Source organism: Macaca thibetana, chromosome 1 (genome assembly GCF_024542745.1).
Source record: "Macaca thibetana thibetana isolate TM-01 chromosome 1, ASM2454274v1, whole genome shotgun sequence".
Classification (NCBI taxonomy): domain Eukaryota; kingdom Metazoa; phylum Chordata; class Mammalia; order Primates; family Cercopithecidae; genus Macaca; species Macaca thibetana.
In genome coordinates this window covers 1,326,913-1,346,834 of record NC_065578.1, presented here as the reverse complement: position 1 = coordinate 1,346,834, position 19,922 = coordinate 1,326,913, and the positions used below count along the sequence as shown (strand labels likewise).

The 19,922-nt window shown below is 52.2% G+C and overlaps 1 protein-coding gene across 5 annotated transcripts in view; it reads right to left on the bottom strand.

Moving 5' to 3' along the window:
• Nucleotides 1-19,922, bottom strand: part of PRKCZ (protein kinase C zeta) — a 148,621-nt gene that overhangs the window by 38,097 nt on the left and 90,602 nt on the right. For all 5 annotated transcript variants that reach the window (XM_050786139.1, XM_050786142.1, XM_050786140.1 and 2 more), the window contains 4 exons: nt 14,343-14,474; nt 12,565-12,646; nt 4,920-4,972; nt 3,185-3,373 (listed from right to left, as the gene is read on the bottom strand). In XM_050786139.1, the coding sequence (XP_050642096.1) occupies nt 3,185-3,373; nt 4,920-4,972; nt 12,565-12,646; nt 14,343-14,474 (456 nt within the window). The remainder of the gene's footprint in view (nt 1-3,184; nt 3,374-4,919; nt 4,973-12,564; nt 12,647-14,342; nt 14,475-19,922) is intronic.

The window sequence follows — 19,922 nt, the reverse complement described above, 5'->3', positions numbered from 1 at the left end:
GAACTACCACGTGACCCAGTAACGCCACTGCTAGGTTTGCACTCAAAAGAACTGGAAATAGACTCAAACAGATTCTTGCACACAAACCTTCACCATGGCACCACTCACAAGAGCCAAGGGTGGGAACACTGCAAATGCCCCTTGGCAGGTGCACGTGCAAACGTGGGGCCTCCACCGGACAACGGAACAACATTACCCAGCCAGGCAGAGAGAGGAAGGCCTGAGCAAGCAGCCACACGGATGGACCCTGGAGAAGCCAGACACTAAAAGCTCACACACAGCTCCATTCTGTCAAATGTGCAGAAGAGGGAGGTCCGCAGAGGCAGAAGGCACATTGGAGGCCACTGGGGCCCATGTAGAGGGGAAGCAGGGGGTGAGTATGGGGTCTCCTTTTGGGGTGAGGAAAATGTTCTGGAATCAGAGAGGTGATAGCTGCCCAACTCTGTACCTCAATGTGCTAAAAGCTGCCTAACTGTACACTTTATTTGTATATTTTATTCCTTTTTTAAGACAGAGTCTCATTCGGTCATCCATGCTGGAGTGCAGTAGTGTGATCTCGGCTCACTGCAATCTCCGCCTCCCAGGTTCAAGTGATTCTCCCGTCTCAGCCTCTGAGTAGCTGGGATTAGAGGCGTGCGCCACCACGCCTGGCTCATTTTTGTATTTTTAGTATAGTTGGGTAGCTGGGATTAGAGGCGTGCGCCACCACGCCTGGCTCATTTTTGTATTTTTAGTATAGTTGGGTAGCTGGGATTAGAGGCGTGCGCCACCACGCCTGGCTAATTTTTGTATTTTTAGTATAGTTGGGTAGCTGGGATTAGAGGCGTGCGCCACCACGCCTGGCTAATTTTTGTATTTTTAGTATAGTTGGGTAGCTGGGATTAGAGGCGTGCGCCACCACGCCTGGCTAATTTTTGTATTTTTAGTATAGTTGGGTAGCTGGGATTAGAGGCGTGCGCCACCACGCCTGGCTAATTTTTGTATTTTTAGTATAGTTGGGTAGCTGGGATTAGAGGCGTGCGCCACCACGCCTGGCTAATTTTTGTATTTTTAGTATAGTTGGGTAGCTGGGATTAGAGGCGTGCGCCACCACGCCTGGCTAATTTTTGTATTTTTAGTATAGTTGGGTAGCTGGGATTAGAGGCGTGCGCCACCACACCTGGCTAATTTTTGTATAGTTGGGTTTTTAGAGTACACCTGGCTAATTTTTGTATTTTTAGTATAGTTGGGTAGCTGGGATTAGAGGCGTGCGCCACCACGCCTGGCTAATTTTTGTATTTTTAGTATAGTTGGGTGCGCCACCACACCTGGCTAATTTTTGTAGCTGGGATTAGAGGCGTGCGCCACCACACCTGGCTAATTTTTGTATTTTTAGTTAGAGGCGTGCGCCACCACACCTGGCTAATTTTTGTATTTTTAGTATAGTTGGGTAGCTGGGATTAGAGGCGTGCGCCACCACGCCTGGCTAATTTTTGTATTTTTAGTATAGTTGGGTAGCTGGGATTAGAGGTGTGCGCCACCACACCTGGCTAATTTTTGTATTTTTAGTATAGTTGGGTAGCTGGGATTAGAGGTGTGCGCCACCACACCTGGCTAATTTTTGTATTTTTTTATAGTATAGTTGGGTAGCTGGGATTAGAGGCGTGCGCCACCACGCCTGGCTAATTTTTGTATTTTTAGTATAGTTGGGTAGCTGGGATTAGAGGTGTGCGCCACCACACCTGGCTAATTTTTGTATTTTTAGTATAGTTGGGTTTTCACCATATATTGGTCAGGCTGGTCTTGAACTCCTGACCTCAGGTAATCCACCCGTCTTGGCCTCCCAAAGTGCTGTGATTATAGGTGTGAGCCACCATGCCTGGCCCTAACTGTACATTTTAAAATGTCAAATTCTATGCCATGTGTATTTTACTATAATTAAAACAAAAAGGTGTATGAAGTCAGAATCAAGATTTCAACAAATACGCCAAGAGCAGTGACTCATGCCTGTAATCCCAGCACTCCAGCAGGCTGAGTGGGGCAGAGTGCATGAGTGCAGGAATTCGAAACCAGCCTGGGCAACATAGTTGAACCCCGTCTCTACAAAAAACACAAAAAATAGCCGGGCATGGTGGTGCACGCCTGTAGCCCTGGCTCCTCTGGAGGCTGAAGTGGGAAGATCACCTCAGCCCAGCAAGAGGTGGAGGCTGCAGGAGGAGGTGGAGGCTGCAGGAGGTGAGCTGTGATCATGCTCTGCACTCCAGCCTGGGTGACAGAGTGAGACACTGCCTCTACAGAAAATACAAAATTATACAGCTGGGGGTGGTGGCTCATGCCTGTAGTCCCAACACTCTGGAGGCTGAAGTGGGAGGATCACCTGAGCTGGGGAGTTTGAGGCTACATGGGCTGTGATCAAGTCACTCCAGCCTGGGTGACAGAGTAAGACCCTGTTTAAGAACCTATTTCCAAAAAAAAAAAGATTTCAACAAATAAACCATTGATCCTATAATCAATAAACTTCTCCCCCAGAAACAGCTGGTGTGGGAAGATCTGCTACACAGAGCCGCGGCAGTTCAGCAAGTCCCTCAAAGCTGGGGCCTTGTGCAGGACGGAGTGAGGCAGTGCCTCTGGGCAGCTTCCTGTCCTACCCCATCACCCGCCCGGTTCAGCTCAACCCCAGGGATTTCCTAACAAGGGTGACGACGTCCTCAAGCTCAACCGCAGTCTGCTGGAAGGCGACATATCAGTGGTTGGCCACACACGCGAAGGTCGTGGAGACGATACCCATCTTCACCTTTTCAAAGCTTAGACACGAGTGCTCTCTGCGGTGGTCCGCTCACTGCCTGCGGTGTGCAGTGCACGGACAGCCGTGCGGGCCGGCAGCCTGAGAGCAGGAGCTGCACTGTGCATCCTGGCCGCGGAGTTGGCTGCGCCGTTTGGGTTTGTGGAGCACGCGTTGTGACATTCACACAACGGTGCCATCACCTGACCAGGCACTTTCCAGAACACGTCCCGGTTGTTACGCGACGCATCACTATTGATTTTGCGCAAACTCCATCAATACGAGGCCAGGACTCTCATGCCTGGACTAATTTTGCTAAAGCCTGGAGCATTCATTATGGCCTTCTAATGCCCTCTTCCCCAGGTGGCGGCCCCAGGGCGGTGCGTTCCCGGGACCCCGAGCGCCGTGAGAAGTGGCACCTACCTCGTCGTCGTGCACAAGCTCTTTCTTCACCACTTTCATGGCGTAAATTTGGTCATTCTTCTTCAACCGCACCAGGAGAACCTTGGCGTAGCTCCCGCGCCCTATGACTCTGATTAGGTCGAAGTCCTGCAGCCCGAGCCCCTGAGAGATTTTGATTCCATCCATCCCATCGATAACTGGCTTAAGGTCCTAGGAAGGGAGAACAAGACCCCAGAAAGTGAGGGGAGAGGGGTCCCGGGAGATTCAGAGGACCACGCATCACTCATGCGGTCCCAACAGAGATCTGCTCCTCAGAGCCTAGAGCCTCACGATCCCAGTCTCAGCTCTGCGTCCCACAGATCCCACCCCCACACTCCCATCTAAACCGGGGCACAAAAGGTGAGAACTTCAGGCTGTGCTTCTGAGGAAGGTGCTAGAAAGTCGGAAGCTGCTCGTTTCCACAGACCATGGCTCTGGTCACAGCTGCCAGTGGGAGGGACCCCCAGGCCTTCAGCCCTACCAGTCGGGCTGAAGAGGTGGCCACTGGGACATGCGGCCCAGGGCCTGGGCCCATCCTTCCCCATCAGGGCCCTCCCTCGGGGAAGGAAGGTAAAGCAAACGTAGCTAATGCCTGCCAAGAGCTCCCAAACCGGCAAGCACACATTATTAGAAATAATTATTGGAAATATACAGAAGAAAGGCGCTCTGAGGAAAAAGAGAAGCCTCGGCCTCCTGCAAGCTACACCAGGCAAGGATGTCAGGGTGGGGGAGGTAGTTCGCTAGGAGGTGCTGTTCTGTGCAGCAGAATGGATTCTGCTTTTTTTGAGACAGGGTCTTCCTCTGCCACCCAGGCTGGAGTGCAGTGGCGCAATCTCGGCTCACTGCAGCCTCCACCTCCCAAGCTCAGGCGATCCTCCCACCTCAGCCTCCCAAGCAGCTGGGACCACAGGCCCATGCCACCATGCCCAGCTAATTATTTTGTATTTATTTTTGCAGGAATAGGGTTTCACTACGCTGCCCAGGCTGTTCTCAAGCTTCTGGACTCAAGTGATCTGCCCGGCCCAGCCTCCCAAAATGCTGGGATTGGAGGTGTGAGCCACCGTGCCCCGCTTTGGATTCTGCTTTCTAAGTGACCCGGCCTCCCTCCAGACACAGGACGGCCAGGAAGGAGCACGAGTTGTGAGGGTGGTATGTGCCGCTGCTCTGGAAAGGTGTGGGCTTTGCCAGCGCAGCCCTTTCTTGGGTTTTACGAGCAGAGGCTGAGAACACAGCAAGCTCTTCTGTTCCCTTCTCAGGGTTTGTGGTGCAGAGCTGGCCACAGACGCGAGGCTCAGTTGAGCCTCTTCGCTTGAGTTGGGGAAGGACGTGAAAAGACATTAGAGGGGTTTGCCAGGACGGCCAAACGAGGCAACGAAAGGAAGGCCGTGGTGCAGACACAACTTGATAAAAATTACAGCTCAAAAGCCAGCCCCTGGGCCACTGTACTGCCTGGGTGGAGAGGATGTGGGGCACGGCTTCCCCCCAGGGTGTGGTCCCCAGACCACCCGCGGGGACAGCTGCCTCCAGGGAATCACCAAGGATGTGCCTGAAATAAGACCCAAGAACAAGGGCTTCTTTCTAGACACCCACACCCGTAAAGATTAGCAACATCCCGGACCGTATATTTCACATCCAGATTTCCGTGACTGCCCCAGAGGCAGGCTCACAGACTTCCAAGAGGACGCTGGAAAGGTAGCGAGCTGCTCCGCAGACTCACCTCAGAGTCGTCTTTAATGCTGTCATGTTTCCGGGATGAGGAAATGTAAGCAACTGGCGAGAGAGGGAGGAAGAGGCGTTACGGTGTCGTCAGGAACGCGCTGGGAACACAGCGACCCCGTGGGCCCTGCTCCTCCACCAGGCGACGGTGAAGGGTGACTCTACACAGCAGCCATGTCTGATTCTAGTTTAGAGTCTTTTGAAAATGCAGCTTCCTGGGCCCCACTCAGACCTGCCGACTCTGACCATGGGACCTGGGGATGTACATTTGTGACACACGCCCCCAGGGGTCCATCTGCAAATAATTAGTCATCAGATTTTGGTGTCTAGTGAATGGGTGGGTGGGGCAGGAGGGGATGTCTAGTGAAGGGATGGAGGATGACTAGATGGGGGATGAATGGAGGACTGGATGGAAGACGGACAGATGGAGAGGTCAGTGGACAACAGATGGATGGATAAATGGAGAGGTCAGTGGACAAGAGATGGATAGATGGAGAGGTCAGTGGACAATAGATGGATGAATAGATGGAGAGGTCAGTGGAAAATAGATGGATAGATGGAGAGGTCAGTGGACAATAGATGGAGAGGTCAGCGGAAAATGGATAGATGGAGAGGTCAGTGGACAATAGATGGATAGATGGAGTGGTCAGTGGACAATAGATGGACTGATGGAGAGATCGGTGGACAACAGATAGATGGATGCAGAGGTCAGTGGACAATAGATGGAAAGATGGAGACGTCAGTGGACAATAGATGCATGGGTAGATGGAGAGATCAGTGGACAATAGATGGAGAGGTCAGTGGACAATAGATGGATGGATAGACGGAGAGATCAGTGGACAACAGATAGATGATGGATGGAGAGGTCAGTGGACAATAGATGGAAAGACAGAGACGTCAGTGGACAATAGATGGATGGGTAAATGGAGAGGTCAGTGGAAATAGATAGATGGAAAGATGGAGATGTCAGTGGACAATAGATGGATGGGTAGATGGAGAGGTCAGTGGACAATAGATGGATGGATAGATGGAGAGGTCAGTGGACAACAGATGGATGGAGAGGTCAGTGGACAATAGATGGAAAGATGGAGACGTCAGTGGACAATGGATGGGTAGATGGAGAGGTCAGTGGACAATAGATGGATGGATAGATGGAGAGGTCAGTGGATAATGGATGGATGGAGAGATCAGTGGACAACAGATGGAAAGATGGAGACATCAGTGGACAATAGATGGATGGATAGATGGACAGGTCAGTGGACAATAGATGGATAGATGGAGAGATCAGTGGACAATAGATAGATGGACAGATGGAGAGGTCAGTGGACAACAGATGGATGGATAGATGGAGAGGTCAGTGGACAATAGATGGATCGATAGACACAGAGATCAGTGGACAACCGACAGATGGAAAGATGGAGACGTCAGTGGACAATAGATGGGTAGATGGAGAGGTCAGAGGACAATAGATGGATGGATAGATGGAGAGGTCAGTGGACAAGAGAGAGATGGATGGAGAGGTCAGTGGACAATAGATGGAAAGATGGAGACGTCAGTGGACAACAGATGGACGGATAGATGGAGAGGTCAGTGGACGATAGATGGATAGATGGAGAGGTCAGTGGACAATAGATGGATGGGTAGATGGAGAGGTCAGTGGACAGCAGATGGACTGATAGATGGAGAGATCAGTGGAAAATAGATGGATGGATAGATGGAGAGGTCAGTGGACAATAGATGGATCGATAGACACAGAGATCAGTGGACAACAGACAGATGGAAAGATGGAGACTTCAGTGGACAATAAATGGGTAGATGGAGAGGTCAGTGGACAATAGATGGTTGGATAGACGGAGAGGTCAGTGGACAAGAGAGAGATGGATGGAGAGGTCAGTGGACAATAGATGGAAAGATGGAGACGTCAGTGGACAACAGATGGACGGATAAATGGAGAGGTCAGTGGACGATAGATGGATAGATGGAGAGGTCAGTGGACAATAGATGGATGGGTAGATGGAGAGGTCAGTGGACAACAGATGGATCGATAGATGGAGAGATCAGTGGAAAACAGATGGATGCAGAGGTCAGTGGACAATAGATAGATGGAAAGATGGAGACGTCAGTGGACAACAGATGGATGGGTAGATGGAGAGGTCAGTGGACAACAGATGGATGGATAGATGGAGAGGTCAATGGACAATAGACGGATGGATGGAGAGGTCAGTTGACAACAGATGGAAAGATGGAGGCATCAGTGGACAACAGATGGATGGACAGATGGACAGGTCAGTGGATGATGGATAGATGGAGAGATCAGTGGACAATAGATAGATGGACAGATGGAGAGGTCAGTGGACAACAGTTGGATGAATAGATGGGAGAGGTCAGTGGACAAGAGATGGATAGATGGAGAGGTCAGTGGACAATAGATGGATGGGTAGATGGAGAGGTCAGTGGACAGCAGATGGACTGATAGATGGAGAGATCAGTGGACAATAGATAGATGGATGCAGAGGTCAGTGGACAATAGATAGATGGAAAGATGGAGACATCAGTGGACAATAGATGGATGGGTAGATGGAGAGGTCAGTGGACAACAGATGGATGGATAGATGGAGAGGTCAATGGTCAATAGACGGATGGATGGAGAGGTCAGTCAACAACAGATGGAAAGATGGAGGCGTCAGTGGACAACGGATGGACAGATGGACAGGTCAGTGGACGATAGATGGATAGATGGAGAGATCAGTGGACAATAGATGGACAGATGGAGAGGTCAGTGGACAACAGTTGGATGGATAGATGGAGAGGTCAGTGGACAATAGATGGATCGATAGACACAGAGGTCAGTGGACAATAGAAAGATGGAGACGTCAGTGGACAATGGATGGGTAGATAGACAGGTCAGTGGACAATAGATGGATGGATAGATGGAGAGGTCAGTGGACAACAGATGGATGGAGAGGTCAGTGGACAACAGATGGAAAGATGGAGACATCAGTGGACAACAGATGGACCGATAGAGAGGTCAGTGGACGATAGATGGATAGATGGAGAGGTCAGTGGACAATAGTTGGATGGATAGATGGAGAGGTCAGTGGACAATAGATGGATGGATAGATGGAGAGGTCAGTGGACAATAGACAGATAGATAGATGGAGAGGTTAGTGGACAATAGATAGATGGCCAGATGGAGAGGTCAGTGGACAACAGATAGATGGATAGATGGAGAGGTCAGTGGACAATGGATGGATAGATAGAGAGGTCAGTGGACAATAGATGGATAGATAGAGAGGTCAGTGGACAATAGATGGAAAGATGGAGACGTAAGTGGACAACAGATGGACAGATAGATGGAGAGGTCAGTGGATGACAGATGGATAGATGGAGACATCAGTGGACAACAGATGGATGGAGAGGTCAGTAGACAATAGACAGATGGACAGATGGAGAGGTCAGTGGACAATGGATGGATAGATGGAGAGGTCAGTGGACAACAGTTGGATGGATAGACGGAGAGATCAGTGGACAATAGATGGATGGATAGATGAAGAAGTCAGTGGATAACAGACAGATGGATAGATGTAGAGGTTAGTGGACAATAGATAGATAGATGAATGGAGAAGTCAGTGGACAATAGACAGAAAGATGGAGACGTCAGTGGACAATGGATGGGTGGATGGAGAGGTCGGTGGACAACAGATAGATGGATGAAGAGGTCAGTGGACAATAGATGGAAAGATGGAGACATCAGTGGACAATAGATGGATGGATAGAGAGAGAAGTCAGTGGAAAATAGACAGATGGATAGATGGAGAGGTCAGTGGACAATAGTTGGATGGATAGATGGAGAGGTCAGTGGACAACAGATAGATGGATACATGGAGAGGTCAGTGGACAATAGATAGATGGACAGATGGAGAGGTTAGTGGACAATAGTTGGATGGATAGATGGAGAGGTCAGTGGACAATAGATGGATGGATAGATGGAGAGGTCAGTGGACAACAGACAGATGGATAGATGGAGAGGTTAGTGGACAATAGATAGATGGATATATGGAGAGGTCAGTGGACAATAGATGAGTGGACAGATGGAGAGGTCAGTGGACATTAGATAGATGGATATATGGAGAGGTCAGTGGACAACAGATGGATCGATAGATGGAGAAGTCAGTGGACAATAGATAGATGGATGCAGAGGTCAGTGGACAATAGATAAATGGACAGATGGAGACGTTAGTGGACAACAGTTGGACGGATAGATGGAGAGGTCAGTGGACAACAGATGGATGGATAGATGGACAGGTCAGTGGACAATAGATAGATGGATAGATGTAGAGGTTAGTGGACAATAGATAGATGGATGAATGGAGAGGTCAGTGGACAACAGATAGAAAGATGGAGACATCAGTGGACAATGGATGGGTAGATGGAGAGGTCAGTGGACAACAGATGGATGGAGAGGTCAGTGGACAATAGATGGAAAGATGGAGACGTCAGTGGACAATAGATGGATGGATAGATGGAGAGGTCAGTGGATGATAGATGGATAGATGGAGAGGTCAGTGGACAATAGTTGGATGGACAGCTGGAGAGGTCAGTGGACAAGAGATGGATAGATGGAGAGGTCAGTGGACAAGAGATGGATAGATGGAGAGGTCAGTGGACAATAGACGGATATATGGAGAGGTCAGTGGACAATAGATACATGGATAGATGGAGAGGTCAGTGGACAACAGATGGACGAATGGAAGATAGCTGGAGGATGGGTGAGTGGAGGATGGCTGGCTGGCTGGATGATGAGATGGATGGATATAAGATGGATAGGTAGATGGGTGGAAGATAGATAGCTGGAGGATGGGTGGGTGGAGGATGGCTGTCTGGTTGACTAGATGGATGGATGGAGCGTGGATAGATGGATAGGTGGTGGATGGATGGAGAATGGGTGGGTGGAGGATGGCTGGTTGGCTGAGGGCCGGTTGATTGGCTAGGTGGGTGAATGGATGATGTACGGATGTACATCTGTATAGAGGATGGGCGGGTGGGGGACGGCTGGTTGGCTGGATGACTGGATGGATGGATGATGGATGGAGGATGGAGAATGGATGGATGGATGGATGGATGGAGGATGGGTAGTGGAGGATGGCTGGTTGGCTAGATGACTAGATGGATGGATGGAGGATGGAGGATGGATGGATGGAGGATGGAGAATGGATGGATGGATGGGTGGGTGGAGGATGGCTGGCTGGCTGAGGACCGGTTTGTTGGCCAGGTGGGTGAATGGATGATGTATGGATGTATATCTGTATAGAGAATGGGCGGGTGGAGGATGGCTGGTTGGCTGGATGACTAGATGGATGGATGGAAGATGGATAGATGGATGGAGAATGGATGGATGGATGGATGGATGGATGGATGGATGGATGGATGGAGGATGGGCGGGTGGAGGATGGCTGGCTGGCTAGCTGAGGACCAGCTGGTTGGCTAGGTGGGTGAATGGATGACGTACAGATGAATATCTGTATAGAGGATGGGTGGGTGAGGATGGCGGATTGGCTGACGGCCGGTTGGTTGGCTAGGTGGGTGAATGGATGACGTACAGATGAATATCTATATAGAGGATGGGTGGGTGAGGATGGCGGGTCGGCTGACAGCCGGTTGGTTGGCTAGGTGGGTGAATGGATGACGTACAGATGAATATCTGTATAGAGGATGGGTGGGTGAGGATGGCGGGTTGGCTGACGGCCGGTTGGTTGGCTAGGTGGGTGAATGGATGATGTATGGATGTATATCTGTATAGAGGATGGGCGGGTGGAGGATGGCTGGTTGGCTGGATGACTAGATGGATGGATGGAAGATGGATGGAGGATGGACGGATGGATGGATGGATGGATGGAGGATGGGCAAGTGGAGGATAGCTGGTTGGCTGGATGACTAGATGGATGGATGGAAGATGGATGGAGGATGGACGGATGGATGGATGGAGGATGGGCGGGTGGAGGATGGCTGGCTGGCTGACCAGCTGGTTGGCTAGGTGGGTGAATGGATGATGTACGGATGTATTTCTGTATAGAGGATGGGTGGGTGGGGGATGGCTGGTTGGTTAGCTGACTAGATGGATGGATGGAGGACGGAGGATGGATGGATGGATGGATGGATGGATGGATGGATGGACGGACGGACGGATGGATGGATGGATGGAGGATGGGTAGGTGGAAGATGGCTTGATGGCTGGCTGGCTGAGGACCAGTTGATTGGCTAGGTGGGTGAACGGATGATGTACGGATGTATATCTGTATAGAGGATGGGCGGGTGGGAGATGGCTGGTTGGCTGGATGACTAGATGGATGGATGGATGGATGGTTGGATGGATGGATGGATGGATGGATGGAGGATGGGTGGGTGGGTGGAGGATGGCTGGCTGGCTGAGGACCGGTTGGTTGGCTAGGTGGGTGAACGGATGATGTACGGATGTATATCTGTATAGAGGATGGGCGGGTAGGAGATGGCTGGTTGGCTGGATGACTAGATGGATGGATGGATGGATGGATGGAGGATGGGTGGGTGGAGGATGGCTGGCTGGCTGAGGACCGGTTGGTTGGCTAGGTGGGTGAACGGATGATGTACGGATGTATATCTGTATAGAGGATGGGCGGGTGGGAGATGGCTGGTTGGCTGGATGACTAGATGGATGGATGGATGGATGGATGGATGGATGGATGGATGGAGGATGGGTGGGTGGAGGATGGCTGGCTGGCTGAGGACCGGTTGGTTGGCTAGGTGGGTGAACGGATGATGTACGGATGTATATCTGTATAGAGGATGGGTGGGTGGTGGGGCAGGTGGGCAGGCAGTTGTTTGTGAGGCATCTTTTTTGCGTGAGGCACTGTGAGAACTAAGTGCTTTATGTTCTGTGGTCTCGCATCATCCTCCCTGGGCTCCCAGTGAGACAGAACTCACATGCTGCATCAAGTGAAAGTGAGGCTCTCGCATCCTCGTGCAGAGGTGCAGGTGGAGGCTCAGAGCTGGGCTGAAAGTCCAGCTGGTGTTTGAGCTCTCTCTCTGAATGCTTCTTAGCAATAAAACAAGTCCTTCCCCATAAACAAAACCTCACAAAAATCTAAGGACCATGCCACTGCCATGCTGTGTGTGCAGCAGCCACCTCGCCAGCCTTTCCCCAGACGGGGTTCAGCTCTGTGCAACAGCCAGATTGTGGGAGGTGCCCAGCCGTGGTGGCTGCTGCACTAAGTGCCTTTGAGAATTCCCGGAGCTGGTTTAGAGGAAGAGGCTCTGCACCCCTGGGCTGCCTGGCCGTGGTGGCTGCTGCACTAAGTGCCTTTGAGAATTCCCGGAGCTGGTTTAGAGGAAGAGGCTCTGCACCCCTGGGCTGCCACAACAGCGCTTCACGGAGGCATCCCTGCCCAGCAGCCTCCAGGGAGGGCCAGCTCACTCTGCCCATCTCTGCCAGGGATTGAGAAGAGGCCCTGGAGAGCCTCATCCCCAGCCCTGGGGAAGGGTGGCCAGGCTTGAAGACAATGACCCCTGCAGAGCAGATGGGACTGAGAAAGGACTCGTGGCCAGAAGGCAGAGGTGAGCAGGGTGAGGTGATGCCCAGGCTCCACCCAGCCGAAGAAAGCAGTGCCTACTTCCATCTGTCTCCTCGGAAGGAAGGTCGGCGTCCTCGTTCTTGTCATCTACTGGAGGCTCTTGGGAAGGCATGACAGAATCCTGCCGGAGAGACGGAGAGATGGCAGCATGACCAAGTGCTGGAGCAGGTGTTACAAGGTAGCTTCTGTAAACACTTCGTGACTTTTTTTTAATTAAAAACATTTTTTTTTTTATAGACAGGGTCACACTCTGTCATCATCCAGGCTGGAGGGCAGTGGCATGATCACGGTTCACTGCAGCTTCAACCTCCTGAGCTCAAGCAAAATCCTCCCACCTCAGCTTCCAGAGCAGCTAGCACGACAGGTGCGCACCACCACACCTGGCTAGTTTTTGAATTTTTTGTAGAGATGGGGTCTCACCATATTGCCCAGGCTGGTCTTGAACTCCTGGCCTCAAGTGATCCTCCCACAGTGTTGGGATTACAGGCGTGAGCCTCTGCACCTGGCCACTTCAAGACTATCTATGATTCACATATTTACACATTACAATGGTTATATTGTAATACAGTATATAAAAATCTAATTATGCTATTGTACCAAATAAAGAACATAAACACTACCTATGATTCTGCAGACAAAGGTGGCCACTCAGTACTGTAGGCCAAGTGCTGTCTACAATGGGATCTTTTGCACAATGCTTGGTCATCTCTCCTGTCCCAAAGCTGCATCCTGGCAGTAACCAAACATCAGGGGGCCATTCTAAGGGCCTCTGGGTTCCGCCTGCAGGTGCATCATAATGGAGTCACCCGTACTGGCGGTCAGTTGGGTGGCAGGCTCTGGCCTCCCTCTGCCTCTAGCTGACCACATTTCTGGGGCCGGTCTCATTTGCTTATGCTAAAGTGGACCCATGGGGTCAAAGGGCATTACAGGCTTTTTGGCAGATGCAGCTGAAGGACCTCTGGAAGGACTATGCCAATGCATGCACCAGCCTGCGTGGCCCCCCATCCCTGTGCCTGGTGATCCTGGGGTGACACCCTGATCCAGACTCTGTCTTTATCCTGTAATAGAGGAGAGGGCACGTCGCCCCTACAGGCACCTTTCCTCCCATGCCACGGCAAGATGCAGATGAGCCACCCTCCCCAGACACACCCACCGCACACTGCAGTGGGGCCCAGGGAGCTGAATGTTCAGTCCAGGCCTCGCCCCTGTGGTTCAGTGAGATGCAGGGGGCCATGCGGAAATGCCAGAGGCAGCCTTCAATAAGGAAAAGTCAACAAGGCCCCACAAGGCCTTGTTGTGGGAGGTACCCACAACACCTCCCAAGTGTGGGAGGATGCTTCAAGTCCAAGCACTCGGGGACGGCAGAGGGAAGGTGCCGCCCTCATCACAGGCTGGGCATGGCTTCCCAGGGAGGATTCCCGAGAAAGGCTCCAGATGTCCGGAGCCTCAGCATGCCCAGTGCTACTGAGGTCAGACCTGGCTTTCACCTCCACAGTCCCGAAGAGCTGGTTCAGGACTGGATTATGAATGAACCTTACCCCCGCCCCACTGAGCAGAGCATGCCAGGTCCTACCTGAGACTGTCACCTGAGCCTCATGCCACAATGAGCAGAGCGTGCCAGGGGCTCGTGGGGGCTCAGGAAGACGGGTCCTACCCGAGACTGCCGCCTGAGTCTCACGCTGCAGCCCAGAGGTAGGACAGCACCACGGCCCCTCTTGAAGAACCCAGGGTCACCAAGGTCTGCTTGGACAATGGGCTGGCAGCCACGCCCCGGCCCCGCCCATGCTCCCTAGGGCCCACCCAGCCCTGCAACTCACCATATGCTTCCTGCAGGTCAGCGGGACGAGGCCGTGGCAGCGCTTATGGACCAGCAGTTTGCAGTTGATGCACCTGTAGCCTTGCCTCGCGAGGCCCCATATCCTCTCGCTGCACTGACCGCAGTACGCTCTCTGTAGACGGGAACAGAGCGTCAGGCCCAGGCCACGTTGAGGGGCCAGCGGAGAGGGCAGGCAGAGCCTTCCACACCTGTACCTTCTCAAAAGAGGACACTGAGCCAGGCAACAGGTGGCCCCGGCACCTTGTCCCTTCCGGGCGCCAGGCTTGCCCAAGCTCGGCAGCTTCCTCTTGGGTCCACCCCAAGGTTGGGGGAACCAACAGCCCCAAGGAGAGGCCTGGAACCCTGTTCTGCATGAGAGAACACAGGGGAGGCCCCATCGGGCAGGGGTGACAAGGCGCTGCTTCAGGCAAGGCCCCCTGGTTTGCAGGGGCTGGGGGGCTGCAGCTCCTGCTGGGCTCTGCGTAGGGCAGCCTGGGGTCCTGTCTAGGGCTGAGCAGAGTGTAGGGCATCCCCTGCCTGATCTTCATTCAAACAGAACCTCCTCCCGACAGCCTCAGAGAAGGTGAACTCGGACCACAAACATCTCGAACTACTACACCACAGCCTGCAATTATCTTAGTATTCTTTGCTCAGTATTTTTCAAGATTTTAAATGATCCTTCTTTATTCTTCATGGTTCTGAACAATTCGAAAATGATGGTAATTATCAGTTTGTTTGGCAACGTTTTCACGAACGTTTAAATGTTACGAAAGGCATAACTATGAATGTTGCCGGGACCTGCTTGGACATTTTCTGCCTTGCCCAAGTGCCCGAAGGGTTCCTGGGAGCAAATCATCTACACTGTCACCGCGTGCCCAGAGTCTCCTGTTTAGATTCTTTCCAGACATAACCCTTTCATATGCTTTTTCCTCTTTTACCATTTTTCACGAATTTCCTTCCTATTACAGAGTCTCACCTCACACCCAGTGAAGAGGAAATACAGTGTACTGTGAACGGCATGAACTGAATTCACGTGAGGAAACAGGACCCTCAGCACGTGTGGGCACCAGGTGCAGCTGAGCAAACGGGGCTCACACCCCCTACAGGACTCTCCTGCTCATCAGAAAGAGCCTGCTTGGGGCGCCAGGGCCCGGGGACTCTTCCCCCGCCCACAGCCCGCTTGTTTGGGTGGGGACAGATAACCAGCACCTAGGACAGTGCCCAGCACACAGCGGGCATCAGGTAAGAAAACACACGGGCATCATCGCTTTCAACTTCCGTAACAGGAAAAAGGAGCTGACTCCGCATCCTCTGCACAGGCTACCTACATCAGCCTGGCCGTGACAGAGCCAAACCAGGCCCGTGGGCTCTATCCGAAGGAGGGATGGGTGGGAGGGGGCATCCCACCCGAGACCTCTGACTCGGGGCCAAGCTAGCTTAACGCCAGCACCGGGAGTTTTGCCCCGTTGGATGTGTGGACCCTGGAGTTAAAGGAGGTGCTTTGGCTGCTGAATGTGTGGACCCTGGAGTCAAAGGAGGCAGGCTCTGCCTCCCAGGTTCAAGTGATTCTCCTGTCTCAGTCTCCTGAGTAGCTGGGATTGTAGGTGCCTGCCACCACGTCTGCCTAATTTTTTATTTTTAGTAGAGACAAAGTTTCACAAAGTTGGCCAGGCTGGTCTCGAACTCCTGACCTCAGGTGATCTGCCCACTCCAGCCTCCCAAAGTGCTGGGATTACAGGCATGAGCTACCGCACCAGGCCTCCCTGCTCATATTTTCTTTTCTTTTTCTTTTTTTTTGAGATGGAGTCTTGATCTGTTGCCCAGGCTGCAGTACAGTGGCATGATCCTGGCTCACTGAAACCTCCAGGTCCCTGGTTCAAGCTATTCCCCTGCCTCAGCCTCCCCAATAGCTGGGATTGCAGGCACCCACCACTATGCCCGGCTAAATTTTGTTGTATTTTTAGATGAGATGGGATTTCACTATGTTGACCAGGCTGGTCTCGAACTCCTGACCTCAGGCAATCCGCCTGCCTCGGCCTCCCAAAGTGCTGGGATTACATGTGTGAGCCATCACGCCCGGTCTCCTGCTCGTATTTTCAATGACCCATTTTCATGCTTTGAACCCTTACCTATTCTGATGGTTGGAGCCCGTTTGGGCTTTTACCAGCTTGGGCTCAGGATATCCTGCTTCCCACCGTGTTTTGTGGTTTTCGATCGCGAGCTCAAATGCCTGATTCATTTATCGGCGGGAATTCTTTGAGGCTGGCTTGAAGGGGAATTGCGTTGGCCTCTGCCAGTCACCTGGGGGCACTGCTTGGACCAAACCTGACAGGCACTGCTGCTCCTGGGTGGCATCTTCTGATATCCCTTCCCCACCCTCACTCTATAGCCTCTTCTCCAGGGACCCAAGTGGTCACTCCTCTGTCCACTCATGATAAAGGCCAAAGTCTTGGGCTGTCCACCCAGCTGTCCCTGTGGCTCTCGTGCCCTGTGTGCCACCAGCAGAGGGCTCTCCAGCAGGCACCACTCAGAGACGTGGCCTGCCATGGTTTATACTCCACATGGTAGAGTGGGTTGTTCACAGCAAAGGGAGTGGCAAACTCCAGACACGATTCCCACTCTTGCTTGTAAAAATAATGCTGAGCTGATCTTCTCCATACACAAACCTCCGAATGACGGGTGATTTCTTTTGAAGAGAGGCAGGATGAGAACATCGCTGCACATTTCCTGCATGATTTCCAGACAGTAGGGTCCGTGTCTGCCCCACATCCCCAGGGTTGGCAGACCCCATGACAGCAACCCTGGGCTTTAATTACTTTTTTGTTGTTTTGTTTTTGTTTTTTGTTGTTTTGAGGTGGAGTCCTGCTCTGTCGCCCAGGCTGGAGTGCAGTGGTGCAATCTCGGCTCACTGCAACCTCTGCCTCCCGGGTTCAAGCAATTCTCTGCACAAGAACCCACCCCAACGCCCAGATAATTTTTTTGTATTTTTAGTAGAGATGGGGTTTCACCAACTTGGCCAGGCTGGTCTTTTTTTTTTTTTTTTTTTTTTTTGAGACGGAGTCTTGCTCTGTCACCCAGGCTGGAGTGCAGTAGCTGGATCTCAAATCACTGCAAGCTCCGCCTCCCGGGTTCCCGCCATTCTCCTGCCTCAGCCTCCCGAGTAGCTGGGACTACAGGCACCTGCCACCTCGCGTGGCTAGTTTTTTGTATTTTTTAGTAGAGACGAGGTTTCACCGTGTTAGCCAGAATGGTCTCGATCTCCTGACCTCGTGCTCCGCCCATCTCGGCCTCCCAAAGTGCTGGGATTACAGGCTTGAGCCACTGCGCCTGGCCAAGGCTGGTCTTGAACTGCTGACCTCGTGATCCACCGGCCTCAGCCTCCCAGAGTGCTGGGATTACAGGCGTGAGCCACCACGCCCGGCTGACTTTAATGACTTTTAACACCTTCGATGTTGACAGAGAAAATGTCTTGTGTTCCCCTGATCACTTGCGGAGGTCATGCTGTCCTCATCTCTAAACAATTACAGTCTTACTTCCTCAACCACTCACACCCGTTCTGTTTCTCGGTCCCAGCATTTACCAAAAGCCTTTGTGTAGGAGCTCTCTAATCCTAAGTGTGAGTTGTCTGGATCTCTTCTGGGTTTTATGTGCTACAAACCCTTTTCCTATGTTTTTTGCATTTAATCTGGAAACTAAAAAAATCAATCTGTGTGGCTGAGTCTAAAGACCCTCTGGTCCTCACTGCCCAGTTTTTCTCCAGATATCTACACGACTTCCAGGTTTCTTTTTTTCATTTATTTGAGAAGCAGTCTCACTCTGTCGCCCAGTGGCAAAATCTCGGCTCACCGCAATCCCCGCCTCCTGGGTTCAAGCAATTCTCCTGCCTCAGACTCCCAAGTAGCTGGAATTACAGGCATGCGCCACCACGCCCAGCTAATTTTTGTATTTTTAGTAGAGATGGGGTTTCACCATGTTGGCCAGATGGATCTCGAACTCCTGGCCTCAAGTAATCCACCCATCTTGGCCTCCCCAGGTGCTGGGATTACAGGCGTGAGCCACTGCGCCCTGTGATTTTTTTTTAACCTCAATCCACCTGCAATTTACTGTGACGGGAGCCAGCAGGCTGGATTCCTACCCACCTCACCCCCAGTTCCTGGGCTGATAATTAACCAATCGCCTCCTCGGGATTTACTGCAGGATCCGTTCCCTCCTCCTCTACAGGAAGTGCTCAGTCCTGCAGGGCCCAGGGCCAGCTCTGACCCAGCAGTTCTGACCCATTGAGTGGGCTTCCCTGTCCCCCCACCCCAAACTGTCCTTCACAGGGGAGGCAGCCCCTCCTCACCTTCTTCTTCAGAACCTTGCTGGCTCTCTCCCTTTGGTTTCCCCCACTGAATGCTTCCTTCTCAAAGTCCAAGGGCAGTCATTTCAAGTGCACATAAAGACTCAGGCAGGGAGCCCAGTCCTGAGCGACTGATGCCCACTCTTTCATCCTTGGTTCACCAACAAAGAGGACGGAAAAGTCTCTCTTCTGATGCCCACTCTTTCATCCTTGGTTCACCAACAAAGAGGACAGAAGTCTCTTCTCCTGGTGCTTGTTCCCCTTTAAGTCTTACTGATTCACACAAAACCAAGTGCTTCCCTCCTGAAATGCCCCTTTTAAGTGACAGTGGAGGTGATCTGAGTGGTCCTGCAATTAACATGAAGTGGGCGCTACACGGAGCGGCTCTGAGGTCTGGGCAGAGAATGTGACGAGCAGACGGCGAGATCAGAGCCTGGGCACAATTAGGTGGGAATTGGACAGGGTGAACTGCAGGCCAGCTGCCCTCCCTGAGCAATCGAGTTGCAGGCTTTTGGGCCACTCTTGCCTTGGCCTCTGTGTTTGTGAAACTGGCTCGTTCACATGCCCAGGAGGGCTGCACTTCCACGGCAGAGTGGAGCTGTAGTGGGTCACCCTGCCACCCGTTCCTCCAGTGTCTGCAGGAAGGAAAGGAAAAGCTTTTGCTCACTGGTGGTGGGGAGGGGAGGGTCGCTTATGGTCTGCACCTGCTATCGGCAAAATGGACTTTTCTCCTAAAAGCTGCACGGTGAGAGGCCAGCACCCTGTGCTGCCTGGAGCCCCGGCCCATGTCGCCGGGTGAGTGGGTTCACTCTGGGCTAATCCGTCATGCAGAATGAGAGAAGAGGCCATGTGGAGACGGAAGCAGAGGTGAGTGGTTCCTCTGTGAACCCAGGAACAAGGCTGCCCACAGCTACCAGCGGCTGCGGGAGGAGGAGGGTGCGACCCTGCGGCACTGTAATGGGTAATAGTAGGCGCCAACTTGACTGGATTGAAGGATGCCTGGAGAACTGGTGAAGTATTGCTTCTGGGTGTGTCTATGAGGGTGCTGCCAGGAGACTGGCATTTGAGTCAGTGGACTGGGAGGGCAACACCCACTCTCAATGTGGGTGGGCGGCATCCAACTGGCTGCCAGTGTGGCTGGGGCGAAGCAGGCAGAAGCGGGTGGGAGAAGCAGTTTTCCCGGGTCTTCTGGCTTTCATCTTTCTCCCATGCTGGACGCTTCCTGCCAGTTGTCCTGCCCTT